We start from the raw sequence: 23,476 nt of genomic DNA, 5'->3' as shown, positions 1-23,476 counted from the left end.
GGCCCTCCTACTGCCACCTGTCATCTCTATGCGATTCCTCTCGCGCGCGCGCTGCTATTAAGGAGCCCTGCAGACACGAAAACTTGGATTAAAACGTGACAAATGCGACTATTGATTATAGGAGATGGGAGGATCGATGGTGATCGAGCGCGCGTATCGGTGGGCGCTGCTCAATCTCCTGCTCCTTAGCGACCACTGTGTGTTCATTTCTGACATATGGCCAGAGCTATATGTGCAGTTTTCCACAATAAATAAATAAATAAAAATTAAAAAGCCCTTTGGAGGCAGGATCTGCCAGATAATTTGTCCACACACGCTTTTGCTGTCATTTTCTGCTGTCTAAAGCAATAACTCCCCGAGTACAACTGCCTGTAGGCTAGATATGACCACAGCCCACCTATTATGCCACAGTTCACCCATGGACAGGCCTGTCAAACCTACAAGTGTGGACTAAACCAAGCAAGCAAAAAAGGCCTCATCCATATCTGCTACCTGCAGCCCTGTTGCGTGATTATGGCACAAGTTCACTCTGTGCACAAACTGCACATAGCAGACCAAATAAACAAAACTGCACACAGAGGGAAAGTGGAGGAACTGCATCTGTCCATCTGTTGAAAACGAGGAGAGCTAACACCCCTTTTCCTTTTTTTCCCCTCCACCTCCCTCCCTTCTCTCCACCTCCTCCTCCTCGTTCCCCATCCCATCCCCATTTCGAGATCATCATACCTCTTTTACTCCCTCCCTCCCTCCCTCGTTCCCTCACTCCCTTCCCTCTCTCATGCACAGTTACAAGATGTTTGCCAGTTATAAATAAAAAAGACACCACATACCTTGATGGTTCTCAAGGGTGTCCTCCGGGATGTACATGTTTTTGCTTTCATTTACCATAAATGTAGTCCGGCGTTATCCCTATAGGTGAATGGAAGAGACAGGGAGAGGGGAAAAAAGCTGGAGAGGCGGAGGGAAAATAACGAGGAAAAAAAGCCCCCCAAAAATAAAGAAATTAAAAGAGGGGAAAAAAGAAGAAAGAACTGTCTGGCACGGACAGTCTTGGGTATTCCGTTATTTTTTGTTTATGGGGAGGGTTTCTTCGGATGGAGTGAATATTACCTAATCCCCATGATGGAGGTGAAGGCGAGAAAAAAGAGGGAGCTTTCGGCGGAACCGGTTGGGAAAACGCACCGGTGCATCTCTCGGTACATCCGGGCCCTAGGCGAGAAACATGAGACCAGCACCGCGTTCAATTCAATTCACACCTCGCTCTCCTTCTCTCCTGTTTCTTTCTCTCCTCTCCCTTGTTGTCTTGAAAGAAAAATAAGGTTTCAAAAGGTTACAAAGCACGGGCGCTGTCAGTGACGGTCGCAATGGAAGTGCGCAAAAGACGCATTCGTGCGCATCTTCAGCAGCGTGTCAAAATGTGAGAGGATGAAGAAGAGGAGGTGGAGGTGGTGGTGGAGGAAGAGAAGGAGGAGGAAGAGAAGAGGAGAAAAATTAGAAAATGAGAAGAGTGTAAATATTCCATCACGGGTAGCACGGGGTTAAATCTCCCAATAGGTTGTCGGTTATTCCACGTATCTATAGCAGAGTCCCCCCAAAAAACAGAAGCCAGGCCGTCCTGTCTCATCCGGAGACGGGTTTCTCTGTCCTGATCCAGTCCATGATGGTCCGGCGGTGTGTCTGTCAGTCAGTCTGTGTGCCTGTCTGTCTGCTTGCCTGCCTGCCTGTCTGTCTGTCTGCCTGTGTCTCACTGATCGGGAGTTAGAGCTCTCTCTTCTCTCTGCCTCTGCTGCCCCTGCAGCTCAGCTCTGCAGTGATACCGAGAGAGAGTCAGAGAGAGAGAGAGGGGTAGCCCCCCCTCCCCGTGCATGTAGACGCTTTGACTGTTTCCAGATGTGTGTGTGTGTGTGTGTGTGTGTGTGTGTGTGTGTGTGTGTGTGTGTGCCCCAGAGAGAAATAAAGAGGGAGGGAGACTGTACAGGCAACAGTGGAGAACCAGCGGCTGGTATCCAGATGATGATGATGATGGAGATGATGAAGACAAAGATGATGATGTTGATGAAGTGTGTGTGTGTGTGTGTGTGTGTGTAAGGAGAGGAGAGCCTGGGAGAGCTCACAACATTTTAAAGGAGTACTTCACCCACAGAACGGTCATTTGTACATCCATAACTCACCCTGTGTTACATTATTTAACCCATAAAGAAAACTTTGTCTTTCTCACAAGTTTGCACGGTGAACGAAGAATCCAAAAACACAGAAAATTCTTGATTAACTGGAGCACAATGGGAGCCATGTTTAACAACAGCAAAACTGTATCAAACATCTGCTTACAAACTCGTGCAGTGAAATCCAGTCGAATGCTCAGTACTCCCCAAACATGCATTTTTGCAAAAACCTTACTATTTAAAACACTTCTATGTACACGTAAAGTGTCCTGGCAAGTGCATTGAGCAGAGTTCAAGCGCACGAGCTTGCTCAGGCATGCTACTCATATGTGGAAGTGTTTTAAATTGTAAGGTTTTAGCAAAAAATGCATGTGGTCTGGAAGCACTGAGCATTCAACTGGATAAATGAGACTTGGATTATACTCCACAAGCTGTGTGAGTTGCTGTTGTTAAGCACGGCTCCCATTTTGTTCCAGTTAATGAAGAATTTTCTCTGTTTTTGGATTCTTCGTTCACCGTGCAAACATGCGAGAAACCCTGTCTTCTAGAAATTACATTTGCATGGTAGTAAATTGCTTTGCAGAAATGTAACCGCTGCATGTATTATGTTCAGAGTAGTTTCTTTGAGGTAAAACATGGACAGACATGGAAGGTTGGAGAGGATGGTGGATGCACCAGGACTTCCGGTTGCATTCAGACTCTTTTCTTAGGTTTAGGTGACAAAAGCACTTTGGCTGAGTTAAGGGAAAGACTTTGGTTTCGGTTACATTTTTTAGATGAATGCAAGAGCAAAGACTCCTGTCCTGGGTTTAGGCAACAAATGCACTTTGGGTAAGGACAGAGTAAAATTGGGATTTCAGGTAAATGTTAACAAAAAAGTAATAAAAGCATAATGGAAAGCACTGTGGTGCAGTGGTTAGCATTGTTGCCTCACAGTAAGAGGATTCCTGTTTCGAACCCAGGGTGGGGGAGCCCTTTTGTGTGGAATACGCACGTTCTCACCGTGTCAGCGTGGGTTTTCTCCAGGTACTCCAGCTTCCTCCCACAGTCCAAAGACACGCAGGGTAGCTTAATTGGTGACTCTAAATTGTCCGTAGGTGTGAATGGTTGTCTGTCTCTATGTGTCAGCCCTGCAATAGTCTGGCGATCTGTCCAGGGTGTACCCTGCCTCTCGCCCAATGTCAGCTGGGATAGGCTCCAGCCCCCTGTGACCCCCAACAGGATAAGCAGTTACGGAAAATGAATGAATGAAATTTTGCTGATACATTTAGTTTCACATTTTTGCAACTTGCCAGATACGTTTATGAGCAACCTTTCCTTATTTTGTTGACGGAAAATGTGATTTGCTTGGCATTACATTGAACTCAAAAACGTATTTTCTGTTTTAAATTAGCTGAATAAAAGCGGAATTTCTAGGAAACAGGGCTAATCGGATAAGACTGGGATTATACTGCACGCTGTGTGAGAGTTTGTGAACAGATGTTTTGGTATAGTTTTACTGTTGTTAAATGTGGTCCCCATTTTACCCCAATTCATCAAGATTTTTTTCTGGTTTTTGCATTTTCATTCATGGCGCACGCATGTGAGGAAAAACAAAGATTTCTTCCCGAATTCAGGGTAACAGCAGACTAATTGAAATACAAATGTTCATTTCGTGGGTGAAGTATTCCTTCATAAGGATCACAGAGTCAAAGAAAAGGTGGCCAAAACCCCTGCATGTCAGACAGGAGCAGGAGGAAATAAAGAGAAAGTATGACTCTGTGTGTGTGTGTGTGTGTGTGTGTGTGTGTGTGTGAGTGTGTGTGAGTGTGTGAGTGTGTGTGTGTGTGTGTGTGCGAGAGAGTGAGAAGGTTGGAGGAGGGACAATGATCCATAGCAGGCTCAAGCCTTGCATAGACTCTAATTTCTGCAAGAGGAACCAGAGATTGGAGATGTTGTACCTACATCTGATTCGCCCATCGTCCCTACACATCTGGACTGCTTCAGACCTGTTCTTTTCTTTGGCCAAGGCTGTGTTTACACACGCACACAGTAAAAATCTGGTTTTTCAGCTCTTTTATGAGTCAAGCTCTGATCTTTTCATGGCTCTCCTAAACAGAAAGAAACCGCAAGGAAGCTGATTTTCAGATCTCTGGATGCTGTGTAAATACAGACTCAAATCTCATGAAGTAGACGGGTTCAGGAAGGTCGCCGCACAAAGACTGAACCTTTTTTATCTAGAGGACAATGAAATGATTTTTAGAATTCAATTATGTTTTTCTTCTGTTTGCCCTCGGGACAGTGAAGTTTGTTTCGACATCATTCTCCATGGCCAGCAACAAATTGGTCCTGGCCCCTCAAGCACACAAAGTCATTTTCTGGAGACATGGGTCCATTTTCTTAGGTAACACAACAATGAAATGGAACTCATTTGGGAGTCAAATGTCAAACACAGTCAACAACATCAGCTCTTAACTAAATAGCTCTGGACCAGGCTTTGATGCCACTGAGTCAGCTTGGCTCTAAAGCTCCTGCTGAGGCTTTTGGACAGAGCTGCTCGCGCAAAAATACACGTCGGTTCTTAAATTGAGCTGTTTTCTTAAAAGCTCTCCACAGGCAGCTTGATATAAAAGATAAAAAGAGAGAGACATTTTTTTCCATTATCTACTCAGTCTTTAGAAGGATCTTGACCTTATTTTGAAAAGCAGTTCCTGTCTTTTTTATGTCTGTATCCACAAAACACAAAGTTTGTCCCAATATTTCACATTAAAGGATGATTTTTAAATGTCAGACGGGTATAAAAAGGCATGGCAACGCTTCACAAAACAGATAATTCAGGCTCAATAATCCATCAGGATGTAAGCTACTGAGCAGCATTTTAAGATTCTAATTATGGTACAGCCCATGCCATGTAATTGTATTTGACACTGAATACGAACTTCACAATGTGCAGGCCTCATGTCAATCTCACTGCAGGCTATAATCAGGAGGTGAATCTGATGACTCAACCCAGCCTGTATTCATTTGTTCAGTGCCATAGCACAAAATCCCCACCCACCATCCTGTAATAGAATAAAGCTTTTTGTCTGCATGTGTCACTTGAGACATAGTAAAGACAGGGAGACAGCTGATTAATGATTCTATTGATGACATTTGACAGATGAATTGTCTATTTTTGAACAATATACGGTGTTTTGTGATGCAGATGGTACATTAATATACTGTACACTGATCAGCCACTGCATTAAAACCACTGACAGGTAAAGTGAATAACACTGGTGCAATGTTCTGCTGGGAAACCTTGAGTCCTGGCATTTGTGTGGATGCCACTTCACATGCTCCACCTAAACACTCTTGCAGACCAAGTACACCCGCTCATGGCAACGAATCCCAAGCTTCATTAGCAGGGCAATGTGCCATTCCGCACCACAAAAACTGCTCCGTGTTAGCTCTCTCAGTGGCAGCTTACTGGCTCCGAACCGTAGTTGGGAACATGCTGGCTTAGTAACATTAATTTTAGCTTGGCTTGTATTAGCTGGTAACCATAGCTTCTAGTAGGCCAGACCACTCTGTAGAAGGAAGGAAGGAAACAAGAAACCTGCCTTTTCATGAGGTTGAACAGTAGCCCTGAGCTTATCTAGATACTTAATTCTACTGCTATCATCACTCTTTGCCACCTGCTTACTTCACCATGACCTCCGGACTTTGGAGGCCAGATTGATGCCTTGACCTCTTTGTCATGTTCCTAGGGCCATTCCTGAGCTGTTTTCGTGGTGTGGCATGGCACATTGTCCACTGCCGTCAGGGAGTACCGTTGGCATAGGAGGGTGTACTTGGTCTGCAACAGTGTTTGGGCGGGTGATACATTTAAGTGGCATCCACATGAATGCCAGGACCCAAGGTTTCCCAGCAGAACATTGCATTGTAACGAGATGATCAATATTATTCACTTTACCTGTCAATGGTTTTAATGTTTTTGTTGGTCAAGGTATATTCAGAGGAAAACTAAGGATTGGTGTATACCTGTGCTGATGAATGGCTGAAAACATATCCTCAATGAATAAATGTTGCAGACAGTTTTTTAGTTTTTTCTCATTATTGCTTGTTTTGTGAAATATTGGATACTTTTCCCTCTTTGGGCCTCATGCTGTCATTGAAATGAAACCCTCTGGGAAGTTGAGAGGGGAAATCACTCTTTGCTGGAAGTGCTAACAAATCAGAGACACCAAAACATGCAGCCCAGTCGCCAAAAGAAAATGTTGGCATTGCGCATTTCTGCAAACCACAGATATGTTACATTTGTAGTTTTCATAGGTATCATATCAACATTTCCAAAGTAACAGAGTTTTGATCACATGTATATGAGCTGCAGGGATGATGGATGGCGTGACACCAAGGCAAGATGGCTGCCAAATTGCAGACCACTGTTTGAGACCAACAAACAACAAAACAAGTTGCTTTTTAGTCGGGATTGTGCCACCAAAACTGTGTATTTTAAGCCAAAACATGCTCTCTTTCTAACCATAACCAAGTGTTTTTTGTACCTAAACATAACCACACATTAACCTTAGAGCTGTTGAAAGATAAAGAAATGTAAAGTTTCAACATATCTGCTACATACATATAATAATGTACAAATGATACATGTCCATGCATTACAGACTGGTAACTGGAAACTACGGCTGTTAGATACATAAAGTGGAGTAAAAAGTACAATATTTCCACCAGAAATGTGGTAGAGTGGTTTCAGAATGAAGCAGTGTATAAAAGCTGAACGCTACACTCAAGTATAGCACTTGAGAAAATGTACTTATTTTCTTTCCACTGCTGCAGATGCCTGACTGATCAGCCCTGTGACGATAGTGAGACAGATGGACACTGAGTTTCATAATGTCGGTCTGACTCTCCCTTTCACTCTCTTGCCAAAGCAGCCTCTGTTTGATTACACTGGCCAATGAATGGACGGACAGAGGGAAGAAAGGACTGAGAGAAGGAAGAACGGATGGAGGGCAGGTCGTGGGAACAGACACTCATGCCCAGGGGACGCACAAACACACAGACTCACATACACAAAATGTCCTCTGTAATCCAGCCTGCACATGGAATATCTATTCTATTTACGACTGATCTATATTTGCAGTTCCCGACCCCCTTTGTATGTGTGTGAGTGTTGGTCTCTGGGAATCTCTGCACAGACAAACACAGTCAAATGCTGATATCTCATGTGGGAAACCAACAATCTGCTGGTCGGTCAAAAGGAAATCCCCTCCTGACAGAGAGCTACTTTATTCAGCTGGGCAATGTGAGTTTAAGGTTTTAGACCTTTGTTAATTAAATAATAATCTGATAGATTAATACACTGAATATGAATGTAAAGCTTTCTCTTGGGGTCCATTTTATACTCAAATGAAGGCCATAAAGACTTTTTAAATGCTGTTTTTAACAAGTTAATTATGGTAATGTGTGTGCATTTGCATTTACATAATGCACCTTGTCTCTGTTTTCCTCAAAATGAATAAGCAATAAAAGTAAAGATGAAGGGGATAAAATGAAATGCAATATGAAATTAAACATTTTGAAACATTAACTACCAAAGTTATCATTTTTTTCTGTATCAAATTTGTATTTTTATATAAGGTTTATGTCACTGTTTGTTATTGAGATTTTTTTACCTAGAAGAATTCAAAAAGAAATGAGGATTTTAGAATCACCTTAAAGATTTTTTATGTAACTCGCCCATTTACATTTTACTAAGGCTTACAGTTATGCATATTTAAGGGCAGGGCAGCTTGAGTAACAGGCTGTCTGCAAAATGTTGCTACAGATAGAATAGAATAGACCAGAATAATTTCCACCAGGGTGGAAAATTGTCTTTGGCTCACCAACATACAGGACGTAGCATAACATAACACATAACAGAGCTAAAATATGAACAAAGCCAAAACACAAGATAAAAATTCCTATAGATACATTTTTAAAAGATGAATAAATAAAATAAAATACAGTGCTATAAAAGTGCGGTAGAGCAGTTCATATCATTATCAGTGATTTAGTCACTTTAAGTTAAGGATGCTAATAGCACTGGGGACAAAGGACCACTATTTTGCTCGCCATTGACACAATCCTATTTAGTCTATGCTTGCATTTTGAGCTTAGGTGACTAAACCAAACATAAAGATGATAGGTGAGAACACTCTCAACATGAGTGGTGTACACAAGCTCCAGGATCTGAGGACTGACACCAAGGCTGCTTGTACCCAGATATTTAAATTTTTCTACAGTTTCAACAAGTTGGCCATCCAGTGAAACTGGTTCAGTTGTCAGATCCTGTTTTGAGCAGAAAGTTACCTGCTTTGTTTTAGCCACATTGATTTCCAGCTGGCTGCTGTGACACCATGCTTCCAGGTCCTTAATATGGGCCACATAGGGAGCCTCACCAGAAGGGTCATTTTCCTGCAGCAAGCCTACTAAGGCCATATCATCTGCGTACTTTATCAATTTAAATTTACAATCATTGATAGCAAATTCATTGGTAAAGAGCGAAAAAAGTACAGGAGAGATAGCGCTGCCTTGAGGACAGCCTGTGCTTAGAATAAGCTCACCAGATAGAGTGGTGTTTGCATACACCCTCTGAGGGCGGCTAGACAAGAAGTCCCTGATCCACAGTACAAGGTCCCTATCAATATGTAGCTCCACCAGCCTTTTCAGTAAAATAGATAGCCTCATAGAGTTAAAGGCTGCACTGAAGTCAACGAATAAGACCCTAGCATACCCTCTGGGCAGTGAGAGCTGCTTTGACACTGAATCTGTTTGGATCAGAACAGCATCATCTGTGCCTCTGTTGCTCTTATAATCAAATTGGAGCGGATCTAACTCACTGGCCACTGTGGTGGTCAGAATATCGACTACAACTCTCTCCATGCTTTTACACAGGTTAGAAGTTATAGCAATTGGCCGGAAATCTTCAGGAATATTTGCACCTGGCTTTTTAGGTATGGACCTTATCATTGAATATTTCCAGGATTTAGGATCCATGCCTCGCCCCTCCACAGCTCCACTCTTTTATCCAAATATGATCACTTCTGGCTCGAAAAACCCAAGATGACAACGGCCATCTTGAGTTTTTGGAGGGGAGGCCCCGTTCATTCCCGTGAAGGATTCTTAGCAGTGCATGAAGCAAAAATGGTCAACTGCCGGATATAAAATCGATGATCGACACCGCTTTTGCATCATTGGGCCCATAGAGCAGGCACACTAGAGACTTCTACTGGCCGAGCTGACTTCTTCCAGTGTAGTGCTACGATAACTTGAATTGGGATAAAATGGTTTAATCGTGCGGCTCTTGTAGACCTCCAAATGTTGTTGTTCAGAGTGGATCAAATCCTAATACTAAAAGGAGTCATTTTGTAAGGGCTGTGACGCTCAAAATATCTATCCACTGATTTACAGACGACTCTTTCCCAATGTAAATCTATGGGAAAAGGTTTTTTCGAGCCCAACAGCACTGGGAAGTTGTAATTCCCCTGTTTGGCCACTACAAAAAACTGGCTCCAAGCCCACTGCATTTCCTGGGGGCCTGCCTCAAAACAGGAGTCCACAAACCAATGGGTGACATCACAGGAGCTACTGCCATTATTTTATACAGTCCACAGTCTTGTTGCTGTTTGGCATGTTGCACAACTTTGGCTTTTTGTTTCTTCATTCGATATATTTTGTCACACTGGACATAAGGAAGCAACAGTTTTAAAATTAGCCCTATACAGAGACAGATGCAAACTTCACAAGGCCTCAGATGTTACTTGTTGAAGAGTAAAGCATGTGCACTATGTTGCAAAGGCCCACATAAAAGAGGACCCAATGAGAAATAAAATCTCTCCACCTCGAGCCATGATGGACCCATATTGGATGCTCCAGGCAGGCCATCTATCACCCATTCACTACGTCCCTTATGTCCGTCCCTATGGGTGGCTTTAGCAGGACAACTGAAATTATGCAACGTATCCCCTATGTAAATTATAGATCTGTTTCACACCAATTATACTGTACAGTCCCCTGACTGTGTGCACACAGAGAATAATAATTAAACAAGCCTCACTTGATACAGGATAATGACTTTGCTTAAAGACATTCATTCAAAACTTGTAAAATTGACTTTATTGTTTCTTTCCTGTTCCATTGCAGTACGATGACAATTACACAACTTGTTCCAAGATCTCTCATCTATTAAAAAAATGCGTATCTGTCGTAAAAAAATGTGCAAGTGCTTGCAGAAGTGGACATTTTTTCCAGTGTGGAAACAGAAATTACAATGCCCACCTCCCCAGAACAATGCCTTCTGGCTACATCTCATTATCCTTCCCGCCTGTGGGCCAATCATCAGCATCTCTTGGCCTACCCCCACCAATCAGAGTCAAGCACTCAATCTTGACTGAATGGTTATTGACAGTATTGATCTGCTGATGTATAACTCATTAGCCTCATCACTGACAAACATGCGTCCTGTGAAAAACAGATAGATACCAACGCAAATAGACATATGTGCTTTAAAACACACACAGACACAGACAATACACTACTAACAGCGTAATAGACACACTGGCCCATGCTGATTCCCAAAGCAGCTTTTTTTTAATATTAATGGAGAGGCGGACGTGTCATAATCTGACCTGGACGTGCTTCATTCGCGTCTAAGTTGTTTGAAGTGTTCAAAGCAGATGTTTCCATCCAGTGCTGCTTAAACTGAGCGAGCAGTTGGATGGTCGTTGTTTTTCTCAAGGACACTCTGACATGGCTGCTGATGGATGCACACCAGCTGTTGTACACCTCTGTGACAGTATAAATCTAATTACTGAAACAACCACAGTGCACAACAGGGGAAAGGATGAGTGCATGTTTTATATATATAATACTAAACACTGGCAATTTAGTGATAAAGGACAAACCCATGTATGGATCCATCAGTGGTTGTAACTCTAATGAACTGAGTGATTATACACAAAGTAACCTGCTATAAAATGCATTCAGAATAAAGGGACTTATGTGTATCCACTTGAGGAGGTGGCTATGGTCCCTTAAGTACCCTTGAAACAGAACAGGATGTGTTGAACTGAATATGGAGATTTGCTTTCAGGTGATACAGCGGATATTGTTCAATATGGGTATGGCTGGTATGGATTTCAAGAATTTACAGTCTTGAAAGTCTTGTATCACTTACTGTTCTGTCCTTGAGTATTAATTTCAGGAAGGATATGTCTTAATTTCTGAACCCTGGAGCTGGGGTATTGTAAACTGTAGCTAAAATACTGCATCTGAAATAACCGAGGAACAAGAGGAATATGTTTCTTTACACAACAACATCGAGGCAAAGGTAGAGCTGCAATGATTAAATAACTAGTCATCAACTATTAAATGAATTGCAACCTAATTTTATAATCGATCAATCGGTTTGAGTAATTTTCTAGGACAAAAAAAAAAATTAAATTCTTGGATTCTTTTCTGGTTTCTTTACTCCTCCATGACAATAAACTGAATATCTTTGGGTTGTGGACAAAACAAAACATTTGAGGATGTCATCTTGGGCTTTTTGAAACACTGATCGACATTTTTCACCATTTGTTGACATTTTAGAGACCCAAAAAAATCATACGTTATTCGAGAAGAAAATCAATAGATTAATCAACAATGAAAATAATCATTAGTTGCAGCCCAATACACAAGGACAGCAGCATTGTTGAAGGTGAAAGCCAAATACATATTCACCAGAAAATGACAAGTTTAAGCCACTGAACATGGGGGAAATGCAGCCTAGACAAATACGTCACTGTAAACCTTGAACGTTGAACTATGCTCTAAATCGATGGGCTCAAGAACGAGGTACTAAATTACATTTTCCAAAGATGATGCTGCATTTGTCTGTGGCCATTACTCCATTACCCACTTACTAATAGAGGGGGAAAAAACCCCAGTAGCTCAAGACAAATAAAAATTGTATTTGGTGTTTTTGTAACATGGTGCAACTGCTTTTTGTAGGCTTCCTGTTCAAAACTCTTGAGGAATACTTACTAACACACATACACACATGCACACTCACATGCATGCATTCTTGTTTGAGCTTTCAGATCAACCCTGGCCCATGCAGTAAATGGCAAGAGCAAGGATGGTTGTACTTTATCCATCCCTTTGATGCCCCCTAGTGCATTTTATGGGAAATGTTAAAGAGGTTTGGAGGACATCAGTCAGCATTTGTGTTTATGTTCCCCAGCAGAAGCCAAATATGTACAGAGATGAAAGACAGAAGAGAAACATTAGCTGTTTACTTGTATGGGGAGAAGTGACAAGGACATAAAGTCAAAACAGAATCAAACAGGATAGTTTTCTTTCCTGACAATACTGAAGGACCAAGTAACTTTGTGTGTCTACCACACAAAAATTGTTCAACAAAATATATCTGGCACTAATACAGAGGGCTGTAGCCCGTACACTCCTGTAAATACAAAAATAAATCACAAATATAATCACATTCCACAACCCAGCCATTGGTAATGAAATTAACATACCTGATGTACGCATTCATGTAATATAATGTAAATTACATTAAATTACAGCTACATACTTGATGCTACATGGCCACGTTTCTCCTGACATTATCATTAATTGTGTAAAGAAATTAAAACTGAAAATCCCTGCAGTTGACAACAGTGATTCTCAATCGATTTTTCCAAGTCGATTGATAAGGCTGAACTCTCCGAGCCTGTTGCGCAACTACTCATGTCTGGTTGTTTACAATCTCCGAGACCAAACATGGCCGTTGACAAACTCTCTCATGTCAGTTAGCACTCGATAACTCTTGATTTTTTTAATTTACGAGTCTTAATTTGCAAAACAAGCTTCTCCTCGGTTACCAAATCAGTTCTATTTTTTATCTTGCTGCTGGTTGGGTTTTTACCTCCTCTTTCTGTGACTCGTTAGCCGCTGAAGCTAGGTAGCGAGCTAACTTCTCCATAGGGGACAATGACAGCGACTTCTGCAGGCAGCACCAGCTGCCTCACCGCTAAAGGACTGGACATAAGTCTGGCTGCTCTGAAGCGACAAGACCCATACATCAATAATATCGTGGACGTGGCCAGCCAAGTTGCCCTGTATACTTACAACAACAGGGCGAATGAGTGGGTAAGCCTGAACTTTAAGGGTATCGTATGCTAACTTAGCTTAGCATCGTTATCGTCTCTGATAAGCGCGCGTTGTCACTGACACAGATTTGCCCCAACTAAAGTTGTAGCATTAAATAAACCTCTGCTGTGGTTGTTTAGGGGAGACATTTTACACACAAACGGAAACGTTTAATCCCTTATTAATTGATTTTCTGTTGTATTGTTCAACTACACTGTATTCATAAATTACCCATTCACCCAGAGCAACAAATACGTAACGTTAGCTAGTTTAAAGCAGTTGTTCTCATCCTGTGTCATTAAATCCAACTGCTTGGTCTTGTACATTATTATTTTTGGAGGGTTTGTTATTTGAAAATATGTTTTTGCTTCTCCAGTAACAAAATTTAGGTGACCAGTTTTGTCATGTGTAATATGTTTCCTCATTTTTTTCTGTTGTGTGTGTGTTTCTTTAGGAGAAGACCGAGGTGGAAGGCACCCTCTTTATCTACACAAGGTAATGAAGTTGTGCTGGACTCTGACATCTTGGGGTCTAAAGATTTCTCATGTCAAAATGAACTTAAAGTACAGTTTTATATTTGTTGAGATTTCCTGAAAAGCTGTTTAACTGACAAATTAAAACTACAGCCATATTTGAATAATATGCAAAATTGGTACCAGTATGCGCTGTCGGTATTTAATTGTTTTTGCTGTTTTAATATTTTATTTTAACTGTCTCTGTTAAATATTTAATGGTGAATACGACAGGGCATGACATAGCTGAAGTTCCTCTTGCTGTTGACTCAGTTTTGCATGAATTATTCACCTTTATTTCTCTGTCCTGTGTATTCCAGACTGGCATCTCCCCGGCATGGTTTCACCATTATGAACAGACTCAGTATGGAGAACTTGACAGAGCCAATCACCAAAGACCTGGATTTTCAGCTCCAGCACCCCTTCCTGCTGTACCGCAATGCACGATGTAAGGAGAAACACACGCAGATTCACATACAGACACGCTTTTGATGTGTGCCTGTTAATTATTGATACCTTCAGTTTGTCTGACATATTTTGCTCTTAACACCTGTTGAGCACAATATGCACTTTTAGTGTAGTTTCATACCCATTGCCATTTCTTTTAGTGTGATATTCATTGCAGTGACTCTTAGTTATCAGCACCAGAGTGATATATCTAAGCTACATTTTATTGGCCAGCCACTTTCAGTGTAGCTCACTGTATGCTGAACATTGGCCAACATCTTGAAAGACTAAAGACATTAGGATGGAGAAGTTTGCGATTGATTTTTTCCTAAATATCAAAAAAAATACTTGGTCATAATAGAGTTAGTAACGCTAGAGTAAGGGCCCTGACACATCAAGCCGATAGTCAGCTGCTGGTCAATGTTGGGTTGTCGGTGAGCATCTGTCGCCCTAGTTTTTGCGGTGTGCTCTGTGAAGGCACTAGTCGGCCCTTGTTGGCCCTTATTGGCAGTTTTTTCGTAATTTAACCTGATGATTTGGCGTCTGAGCCGGCGGAGCCCATCGGTGAGAGAAATGACTCTGATTGACAATTCAGCTCAGTTCACGAGAAGTGAAACCACAATGAGGAAAGCAAACAAACGACTGAAGTGAGGAGGTTGTGAGCTTGAAACAGACTCGTTATATCAGTTAAGATTATGTTTTTAGCCATTTGACTGTTTAGTAGAAATGTTTTGCAGTGGTTTTTGTTATTGTTTGATAGCACATGGTAAATAACATTTGTTCTTTCAACATCAGGTTGTGTTGTTAATGTGCTAACTGGCTAACTCGTGTCTGGTATCCCATTGTTAATGACGTACACAGACTACCCCTGCTTGCTGCTATAGAGTTACTTCCTCTCACGCAGGTGCAGAATGTACATGCTAGTTGGCAGTTGACTTTGCAATGTGTTCAAGTGCAATTTTTTTTTTTGCAACAGAGCAGTTGGCCTTCATCGACACTTGTTCTTTGATGTAGGTTTGGTGTGTCTGGACCTTTAGACAGGCAGTCACGGACTGTACAAACATAGATGACTAAAGACCAGGGCTAGTCACACAGACTAAATAGTTTGAAGAGACTTTGCTGTGTTTCACAAGCAGCCAGACACAGTGAGACAAACTTATTGAAAAGATGGAAACAAAGACAAACAGGAAATGAGAGAAAACAAGAGCTCGGCAGAGAGGTAGAGAGTCTACCGATAAAAGACGTGGATAAAAAGACAGTCCCCAGAGAGGAACTGGGAACAACATTAAAATTAGACAAAGAACAGTTAGAATTGAGCTTCTCATTGTTATTTTTTAGGTTTGATTTAAAAGACTCCTGTTATCACTTTCTGTAACTCCCCTGACTCTTAAGATTGCCTATCTGTAAATTATGTACGGTAGATTATTTATAATTCACCTCAGAATCCAAATAAGACTAAATCCTTGTGGCTGAAGACCTGATAGCAATGTGACCACATCACACTTTAAAATGACAGGTGTATCTATAGCCACAGGAAGGAAGTGAGATAAAAGATGAAGAATTTGATAGAGTAACCAAAGTGTGCAGCTGCGTGCTGCTCAATTGAGTGGGAACCGTCAGTGCCATATAAGGAGCAGAGGTGCTGTGGTGACTCCAATTCTATCAGCCTGTCTCCCTCTGAGACCTACATCTGGCTTACACACACGCGCACACACACACACACGGTGTGCCTGTGGGACAAGAGCCTGACAGCACTACAAAACCAGCCAGCAGAGATTAGATACACCACAACAGTCGCCGATAACATAAACACACACTTACTCAGGAATCGCTGACACACACACAGACCTCCCCTCCCTCTCTGTCACGGTCTCACACTCTCCATCAGGCTCAGTAAGAGGCAGGTGGAATGCTGTGTTTAGATCCCACTGGATTCCTTATGCCTGCTTTGATCCCCTTACTGTAGTACTTCATTTGTCTTACTGACACGTATACAACACAGCCATTATCAAACATCCTGAAGGCTCGGTGAAATAATGTGCGTGACATAGACCCTTCTTGGTGACCTCTTAATACCTTTTACACCAGGTTTAAATGCACTGAGGACACATTAGATATGATCTGTGATACCGATGCACTGGCCCCCAAATGTGGCCTGTGCATGGGGAATGGGGAATAAATTGCATGTGAACAGCTAATTCACATTACTTGGGAAGGAAGGATATTTAAAAACACATAAAACCAGTAATCACGGCTTAGTTGACTATTTCCTCTGATAAAAAGGAAATATGGGCAGGGGTTATGGGAGCTCAAGAGTGGGCAAGTACATAGCAGACCTAATGGTCAGTGGCTGCAGCCGATTACACTGATTGGAGACGGACAATAAAGCACCCAAATAAGGAGAGATGTAGTATAGTTGTAATCAAACTGATTTTTATCTCCACAGCTGCTTTGATTTACCAGGATTGCATGTGACAAGGCTGAGCCAGATTTAACTAACAAAACACATTAGCACATAGAACAGCGCCTCCAAGAGATGTCAAAATGTCAAGACTCCCAAGTACAGCACCAGAAAGCCAACATTTACCGCATCGTGGTATGTGTGCGATAAAGGAATCTTTTTCCAGAAAACTGTACGAACAGGAACACATCTCAGCTCAGGAAAGATGTTTTTCTCTGTCTAACTTCTGATCTATTTAGGCCCCAGGCTGTTGGCAAAGCTGCCAGTCTCAGTGTGCCACGACCTCTGTGCGCAAGGGTCGTGGAATCTTATCATTAGATAAACATGTAGCTCTCTGTGCTGCCGTTAGTTCCTGGAATGGCAGTTGGCACAAAGTGGCACCCCATGCTAAAAATAAACAGTGGAGATATATGACAGAACAGGGCAAGATTCAGGGGGAGAGAACTTCAGTCTGAGCAAGTCATGATTCCTCTGGCAAATGTCCCAGTACAGCGGGACAGATAAAAGGCTTTTTACATTCCTTCCTATAAGCACCTACAATCCTAAGCAGTGTTTTCGGTTGCCCCATTATCTGTAGATGGAGTTGAACCCCAAACCTTGCTAGTATTAGTGTGTTGATTTTAGCTGGTGACATTGACTGACTTCTGGAGATTTTAGGTGGTTTAATTTTTCTGCGCTCCTGTCATGAGTACTCCAAATGAAGCAAAGCCCAAGTGTGTTGAATATTTGCTTACGTATTGAAGAGCTGAAACTCTTTGTTGAATAATCAATGAACAACCAGCTATTTTGTGAATTGGTTCATGGTGTAGGTAACTTGTAAGCGTAAATGCCAAACATTACCTCGTTCCAGCTTCTTGACTGTCAAGATTTGCTGCTTTTCTGTGTGCTTTCTGTTCATAAATGGAATATGTTTCTGTTTTGAACTGTTGGTCAAACAAAATGAGCAGTGGTGGAGGAAGTTCTCCGATCTTTTACTTGATGGAGTACTTCACCGACAAAATGACCATTTGTATAGCAGTTAGTCATGACGTGTTGCCCTGAATTTGTGAAGAGGAAAGAAAGAGGAGCAAAACTATATTAGAACATTTGTTGTCAAACTCTTGACGCAATTTTTTATTAATCCTGTCATATGCTCAGTACTTTCCAAACTCATGTTTTTTTCCCTAAAACATTACTACAGACTACCATACATTTTTTTTTATTAGCAAACATGCATGTGTTTTGGAAGTGCTAGGAGACTTGGATTAATACTGATTGATATAGTTCTGCTGTTGTTAAATGTGGTCCCCAGTTAATCAGTAAATCAATATCTTGGCTGTTTTCTTTGAAAGCATATGAGAAAAACAAAGTTTTTTTCATGAATTCAAGGTAACACAGTATGACTAAACGATTTATAAATGGTCATTTTGTGAGTGAAGTACTCTTTTAAGTAAAACTAAAAATACCACAGTCTAATAATACTCCATTACAAGTAAAAGCCCTGCTTTCAAAAGACTACTTAAGGTTCAGAGGTATTATCTGCTAAATGTACTTACAGGGGAACTACGCTCATTTTAAAAATTCCTACATGTTATTTTTAAGGTCTATGACAGTCCAGAATATTATTAAACACGAACAACTCTCTCCAAAATCCAAATACTAGAGTGTGAAAATTCTATTTTGTGAAGTCATCAAGTACAAAGTCTGGAGCTGCTCCATAGACAATAAATGGCGAAAGATGTTGTAGATGACACTGAGAGCACCCAGGGGAATGTTCTGAGTATATTGGTAACACTACAATAGAATAGAGCTAATTCGGGTAAAATAAACTTTATACACTATGACGTCACAAGTTTGAGACTCACTCCTCCGGTCTCTGGCTCTGAGAGAGAGTAGCTCATGTTCACAAATATTGATAGAACTTCCCTCAGCCATGGAAATAACATATTGGAATTCCTAATTAAGGTGGTGTTCCCCTTAAATGTTGTATTTTGTCAACATGGAGCCAGTTTTAGCATCACATCATACAGTATATGTTACACACTGTATGTAGCATAATGTATATAACCTTATATTTTTATATAGAAAGTAACTTTATGTGTCAAATAAATAAAAATTAAAAGTACAATATTTCCTCTGAGATGTAGTGGAGTAAAAGTATAAAGTAAGTACAGGCATCAAAATGATACTACAGCACAGTCCTTGTGTAAATGTATTTTGTTAGTTTCCACCACTGAAAACGAGCAATCTGACGACGTCAACATGGCGTTTAGAAAAGTGTGTTTCCCATTTACACAATTTTCTGACATAGACCTAATGTTTAATTGAGGAACGAATCAGCAGATTGTTGGATAATATAAATAATCATAAGTTGTGGCCCTTATTTATTGTGTTATCACCCCTTACATTTATCACTGATCGATCTGGTTTTAACTGCTGTATGTACTGTAGCCAAGTAGCCACACATACTGGATGTGGCTGACACAGGCACTCCACCTATCATGTCTACGGCGTTCTGTGTATCTGGACAGTCTTACCTCCAGGTCGGACATACGAGTATCCCAGGTCTCTCTCTGACACCAGCAAGCCTTTGAATCTGACCTCAGGTTCCTCCTCCAGTCTCTCATGTTTGGGTCTCCTGTGAAACAGGCCTCTCAGCATGGCTCCACCGCTCTCTCAGGAGTCTCACGGTGTGGAAGTAATTGCCTCTTTGAGTCTCTCTGGAACTTGATGTTGCTCAGATTATACCTTCAGTTGCAGCTTCAGGAATACCTCAATGGAAGTGATGCCTAAAGGTGATGTGACACTTCCTCTGATAAGATTTGTCTTCTTCAGAAGTGAAGGATCTAGGATCTGCAGCAGTTGTGGCAATGTGCTTCAGGAACAAAAGAGCAATTTAAATATAGCTGCAGTTAAGTGTCTGGAGGAAGATGTGGTGGCAACGTCTTCCTAGATAAATTTCAATATTTACGCTTCCACTGTCATGAATTCCATTCCTACAAACAAAGGAAGTGATGCCTCGTCTCGGACAACAATAATTCCAAGCATAGACGAGCGTTACTGTAAGAACACCTACCCCTGACAAACCTCCAGCAAACTAAATATAGAGTAAGAGAATATCAAGACTGTGCTTCATGACCGATGCACAAAACTGATCACATACTGCAGTAAAAGCACACTTAATCCATCTTGGACAACACTGTTGCTTACAAATACGCCTGCATTTCCAGCTATACTAAAGCTAAACAAAACAAAAGTATTCCTTGAGTAGTCCCAGTGGTGCAGTTTGGGTTACAGCCAAACACGGGTACTGTATCGTCAAAGCACATTTAAGCCTCCAAGGAAATGCGATGTTGCTGCGCAAGTCGGACAAAAACATATAAATCAGATTCAAATCCCAGCAGAGTCATTAGGACAGACAATGACAGGTTGAAGTGCTGCTTCCAAGACTTGAAAAAAATCTCCAATAAATTCCTACTAAAATTAAAAATGTCTTTTTATGCATCCAAGTCCTGCTGGGATCCCGTCAAAGAGCCACTGTAGTTCAACAGCAGACATCACACGTGTGCCAGTGCTTGCCGTTTGGCTGGTTTGTCAAAGTCACAGAGGGTTTGAGAGGACCACACAGCTTCCTGGATCACTTACAAACTTCAGTAGACTGATTTTTGCTCAAGCTTCCAGTGCTCCTCGTTGAAGCTGTAAAGGGATGCCTTTATATTTAGAATCTCTCAGTTAGTGACCCCTTCTTGTAGTGGTCTCAGACTTTGGTCATTCTTCTGCTGAAGTTATATCTGCTGATGTGACCGCTCAGTGGTGTTCGCCGTCCAGTTCACTTGGTCAGGATCTCTACTTCACTTGCTCAGTGCAAATGCCCCTCCGTCTGTCTTCCTCTCTCTTTCCTCTAGGCTTCAGTGTGGTGGACTGGAGTCCCTTTTCTCTCTTTCTATCTCTGTGACTTTCACCCGAAAGCGTAACCTTGTGGCCACAGCCACTTTTCGTTGGTGCTACTGGTTACAGTCCTCCTCCCTACTCTCTCTCTGTCCCTCCCTTGCTCTGGGGGTTTTCTATCTTGTTGAGGTTTAGACTTTTAGCAGGGCAGTGCAGCTAACAACACAAGTGGTAATCTCTATTTAACTACTTGTCTTTCCCTTTTAGTGGGGGTAAGTCAAGGCAGCATACAGGTCAAAGGGACTGTCTTGTATCTGAAGTGTCACAGGTTCTTGTCCAGCTGTGTTTCCCCCCATCAGTTCACTTCAGTTCAACATTTTTCTTTCATTGACAAAGCCCAGTCTGTTTCCTGGCAGCTAAAGAGCTGCCACAATTCGATGTTACTCTCTTGATGGACTGAATGATAATCGCCTCTCTAACACACCTCACTTCTTCCTATTTCACATCCTGCTCATTTTTTCTCAATTTTCCAGCTCTCTGACTTTGACTGTGTGTCTCTCTGTCTCTGTCAAACAGTCTCATCCCCAGTGAGCACTAAGCAGCTCTGGCTCCACCAGACAGGCTCCCACTGCAGTTACTTATTTGGTACTGGGCTGATTTTCCCAGGCTCAACTGAACCCTGTGTGTGTGTGTGTGTGTGTGTGTGTGTATGCGTGTATGCCTCTCCCTCCAAACTGACCTCAGTGGCTTGTCCAACCTCATTTGTAGCCAAGTGTATGCTTGTGTATATTTTTGTGCATGTCTGTCTGTGTGGGAATGTGTGTGTGTGTCTTTGATATAGGGCAGTGGTGATAACTGTGCCCGCCACATACAGTAACAGTAGACCCCACTCTGCACTCTGTTCTCTGTCTCTCACTCACCTCTGTCTCTTGTTGGGACTGACCTTATCTTTTCTTGAGGATCCACTTTAGGAGGTACGCGTACTGAGGTGTGATGATGTCCTACTGTCTTGATAAGGGCTGGGTATCAAACCTCGATACTTTTTGGTACAGATAGTATCGCTATCAAGCACTAAAAGAATCCAAAACTTTTTTCATCTTATTTTTTCTATCAAACAGTTTATGATTTCAGTCATACTTTTGCTAGTTGTAATCTGTATTTTTTCAGCTAAAGTTCTTGTTCTGCTGCTTGTGTTTAGACAGAATTTAGCATTTGAGAAATTTGAATTTATTTGGTAGATAACAAAAGGGAAAATCGTTGTTTAATTCCTCAAAGTAGGGTACCCAGAAGAAGTGTTGTTTTGGTACCAAAATTCATGCACTGCAGTGATGAAAGTTCTTTAACACAATACCCACTGAACTCAGTCCTTTTAAGGGTACCAACTTAGATACATCGGAACTACAGAGTACCGAGAGCACATATGCCGGCTTCAGACATGAGATGGAAGTGCCTTGTCTTGAAAACTGTGCTCTGCGGAGTTGTTCGGATCATCTTTAGAATAGGAGGTGCTGATCTGCTGCGATACTTTAGGCGTCCATTTTCTTTTCTATTTATTTATCTATTTATTTATTTGCGATTTTAAATAAGTTGTGACATGCTGAGTATTGCGATAAAATATATTGCGATATATTGTGATTAATTACTTTTTTTTTTCGACTGAAAATTTTACCTCCAAAGGAAAACTTTGTCACCATCCGTTTTATCTGATAAGATTAAGTTTTCAGATTAAGGTTTTGGCAGCAAAATATATCTAGTAAACTGAAAAAGCAATTGATAATATTATTCTAGTAGGCTACTTAAAGTTTAATTTGTAATATTATTAATTTATATAATTAAAAAATCGATACTTGGAACTGTGTAACGATGCGATATTGCCACACAAAACTATCGTGATATAGTGCTGTATCGAATTTTTCCCCCATCCCTAACGCACACACACAAGCAGAGAGAGAGACAGAAGACTAGCTCTATGTGTGATTAGAAAAGAGCAGAGCAGCAGAATTGTGTTTTAGTTGACTATATCACCCCTGCAAAACTTACATAGAGAACTTACAGAGAAGGTAAAGCATAGACCGCGGAACCGGGGGGGCCAGGGGGGCCATGGCCCAGGTAACTTTTGTACTCTGACATAGAGGGCTGCATTGGGATTGGGTCCCGCCAGGTCCCGCGGGTCCCCATTAAACAGTAGAAGAAGAAGAAGAAGAAGATGTAGCCTAGCGACAGGATGTCAACACAGGAACTTGGTGCACATGCATGTGCGTTCCCACTCCATATTTATTCATAAATGGACAAATATGCCCTGAACCAGCTTTCCTACCAATTTGCCACTTGCTCCACCTGTCTGTCTGTCTGCCTGTCTGTCTGTCTGTCAGCTCCATCTGTCATGAGACAAACATGAAAGAAGACGTGCAGTTTATTGTGTTTCACCGGCGAGGAGCTGTCATTACGCGCGACTATTACGCACATCTGCGCGCTCTTTATAACTCACTGTGTGAACCTATGTTGCATAATAAAGATTTGCCCCCTCGTAATTTTTAACCGCCCCCTCAGTAACTTCATCCTGGCGCCAGGCTTGCCTTAACCTCAATCACTGCGTGATTATATAAAGGTAGAAAAATAAATAAATGCAGAGGAGGAGAATAGAATATGAAGCAGCCTTTATTTCATTAAAAACTAAATGAAAACAACGAAATAGAAGCGCTATTCCTGACCAGTGCGTCAAAAGGCATGCAGGCCAGGGAAACGAAACAAACAACCACATGAATCTCTTTATTAATAGCCTATAAAATGACGTGTTTTCACCTGCGGGACGGGAGAAGACACAAAATCAATGCATCTCTATTATTGTGCGGGCATAAATTCTCAGAGTTTTGCGGGAG

General features: G+C 41.6%; 2 protein-coding genes across 2 annotated transcripts in view; one reads left to right on the top strand and one right to left on the bottom strand.

Annotated features, from left to right (window-relative positions):
- Positions 1 to 19,483, bottom strand: part of cacna1c (calcium channel, voltage-dependent, L type, alpha 1C subunit) — a 301,347-nt gene extending 281,864 nt beyond the window's left edge. Inside the window, exon 1 of the mRNA XM_050036618.1 lies at positions 19,247 to 19,483. Coding sequence (XP_049892575.1) covers positions 19,247 to 19,370 — 124 coding nt within the window. The 5' untranslated portion in view covers positions 19,371 to 19,483. The remainder of the gene's footprint in view (positions 1 to 19,246) is intronic.
- Positions 12,927 to 23,476, top strand: part of dcp1b (decapping mRNA 1B) — a 20,448-nt gene continuing 9,898 nt past the window's right edge. Inside the window, exons 1-3 of the mRNA XM_050036622.1 lie at positions 12,927 to 13,310; positions 13,765 to 13,805; positions 14,143 to 14,270. Coding sequence (XP_049892579.1) covers positions 13,152 to 13,310; positions 13,765 to 13,805; positions 14,143 to 14,270 — 328 coding nt within the window. The 5' untranslated portion in view covers positions 12,927 to 13,151. The remainder of the gene's footprint in view (positions 13,311 to 13,764; positions 13,806 to 14,142; positions 14,271 to 23,476) is intronic.

Source organism: Epinephelus moara, chromosome 23, assembly GCF_006386435.1.
Source record: "Epinephelus moara isolate mb chromosome 23, YSFRI_EMoa_1.0, whole genome shotgun sequence".
NCBI classification, from domain to species: Eukaryota; Metazoa; Chordata; class Actinopteri; order Perciformes; family Serranidae; genus Epinephelus; species Epinephelus moara.
The sequence above is the reverse complement of the archived record's forward strand: the minus strand, read 5'-3'. Positions and strand labels throughout refer to the sequence as shown.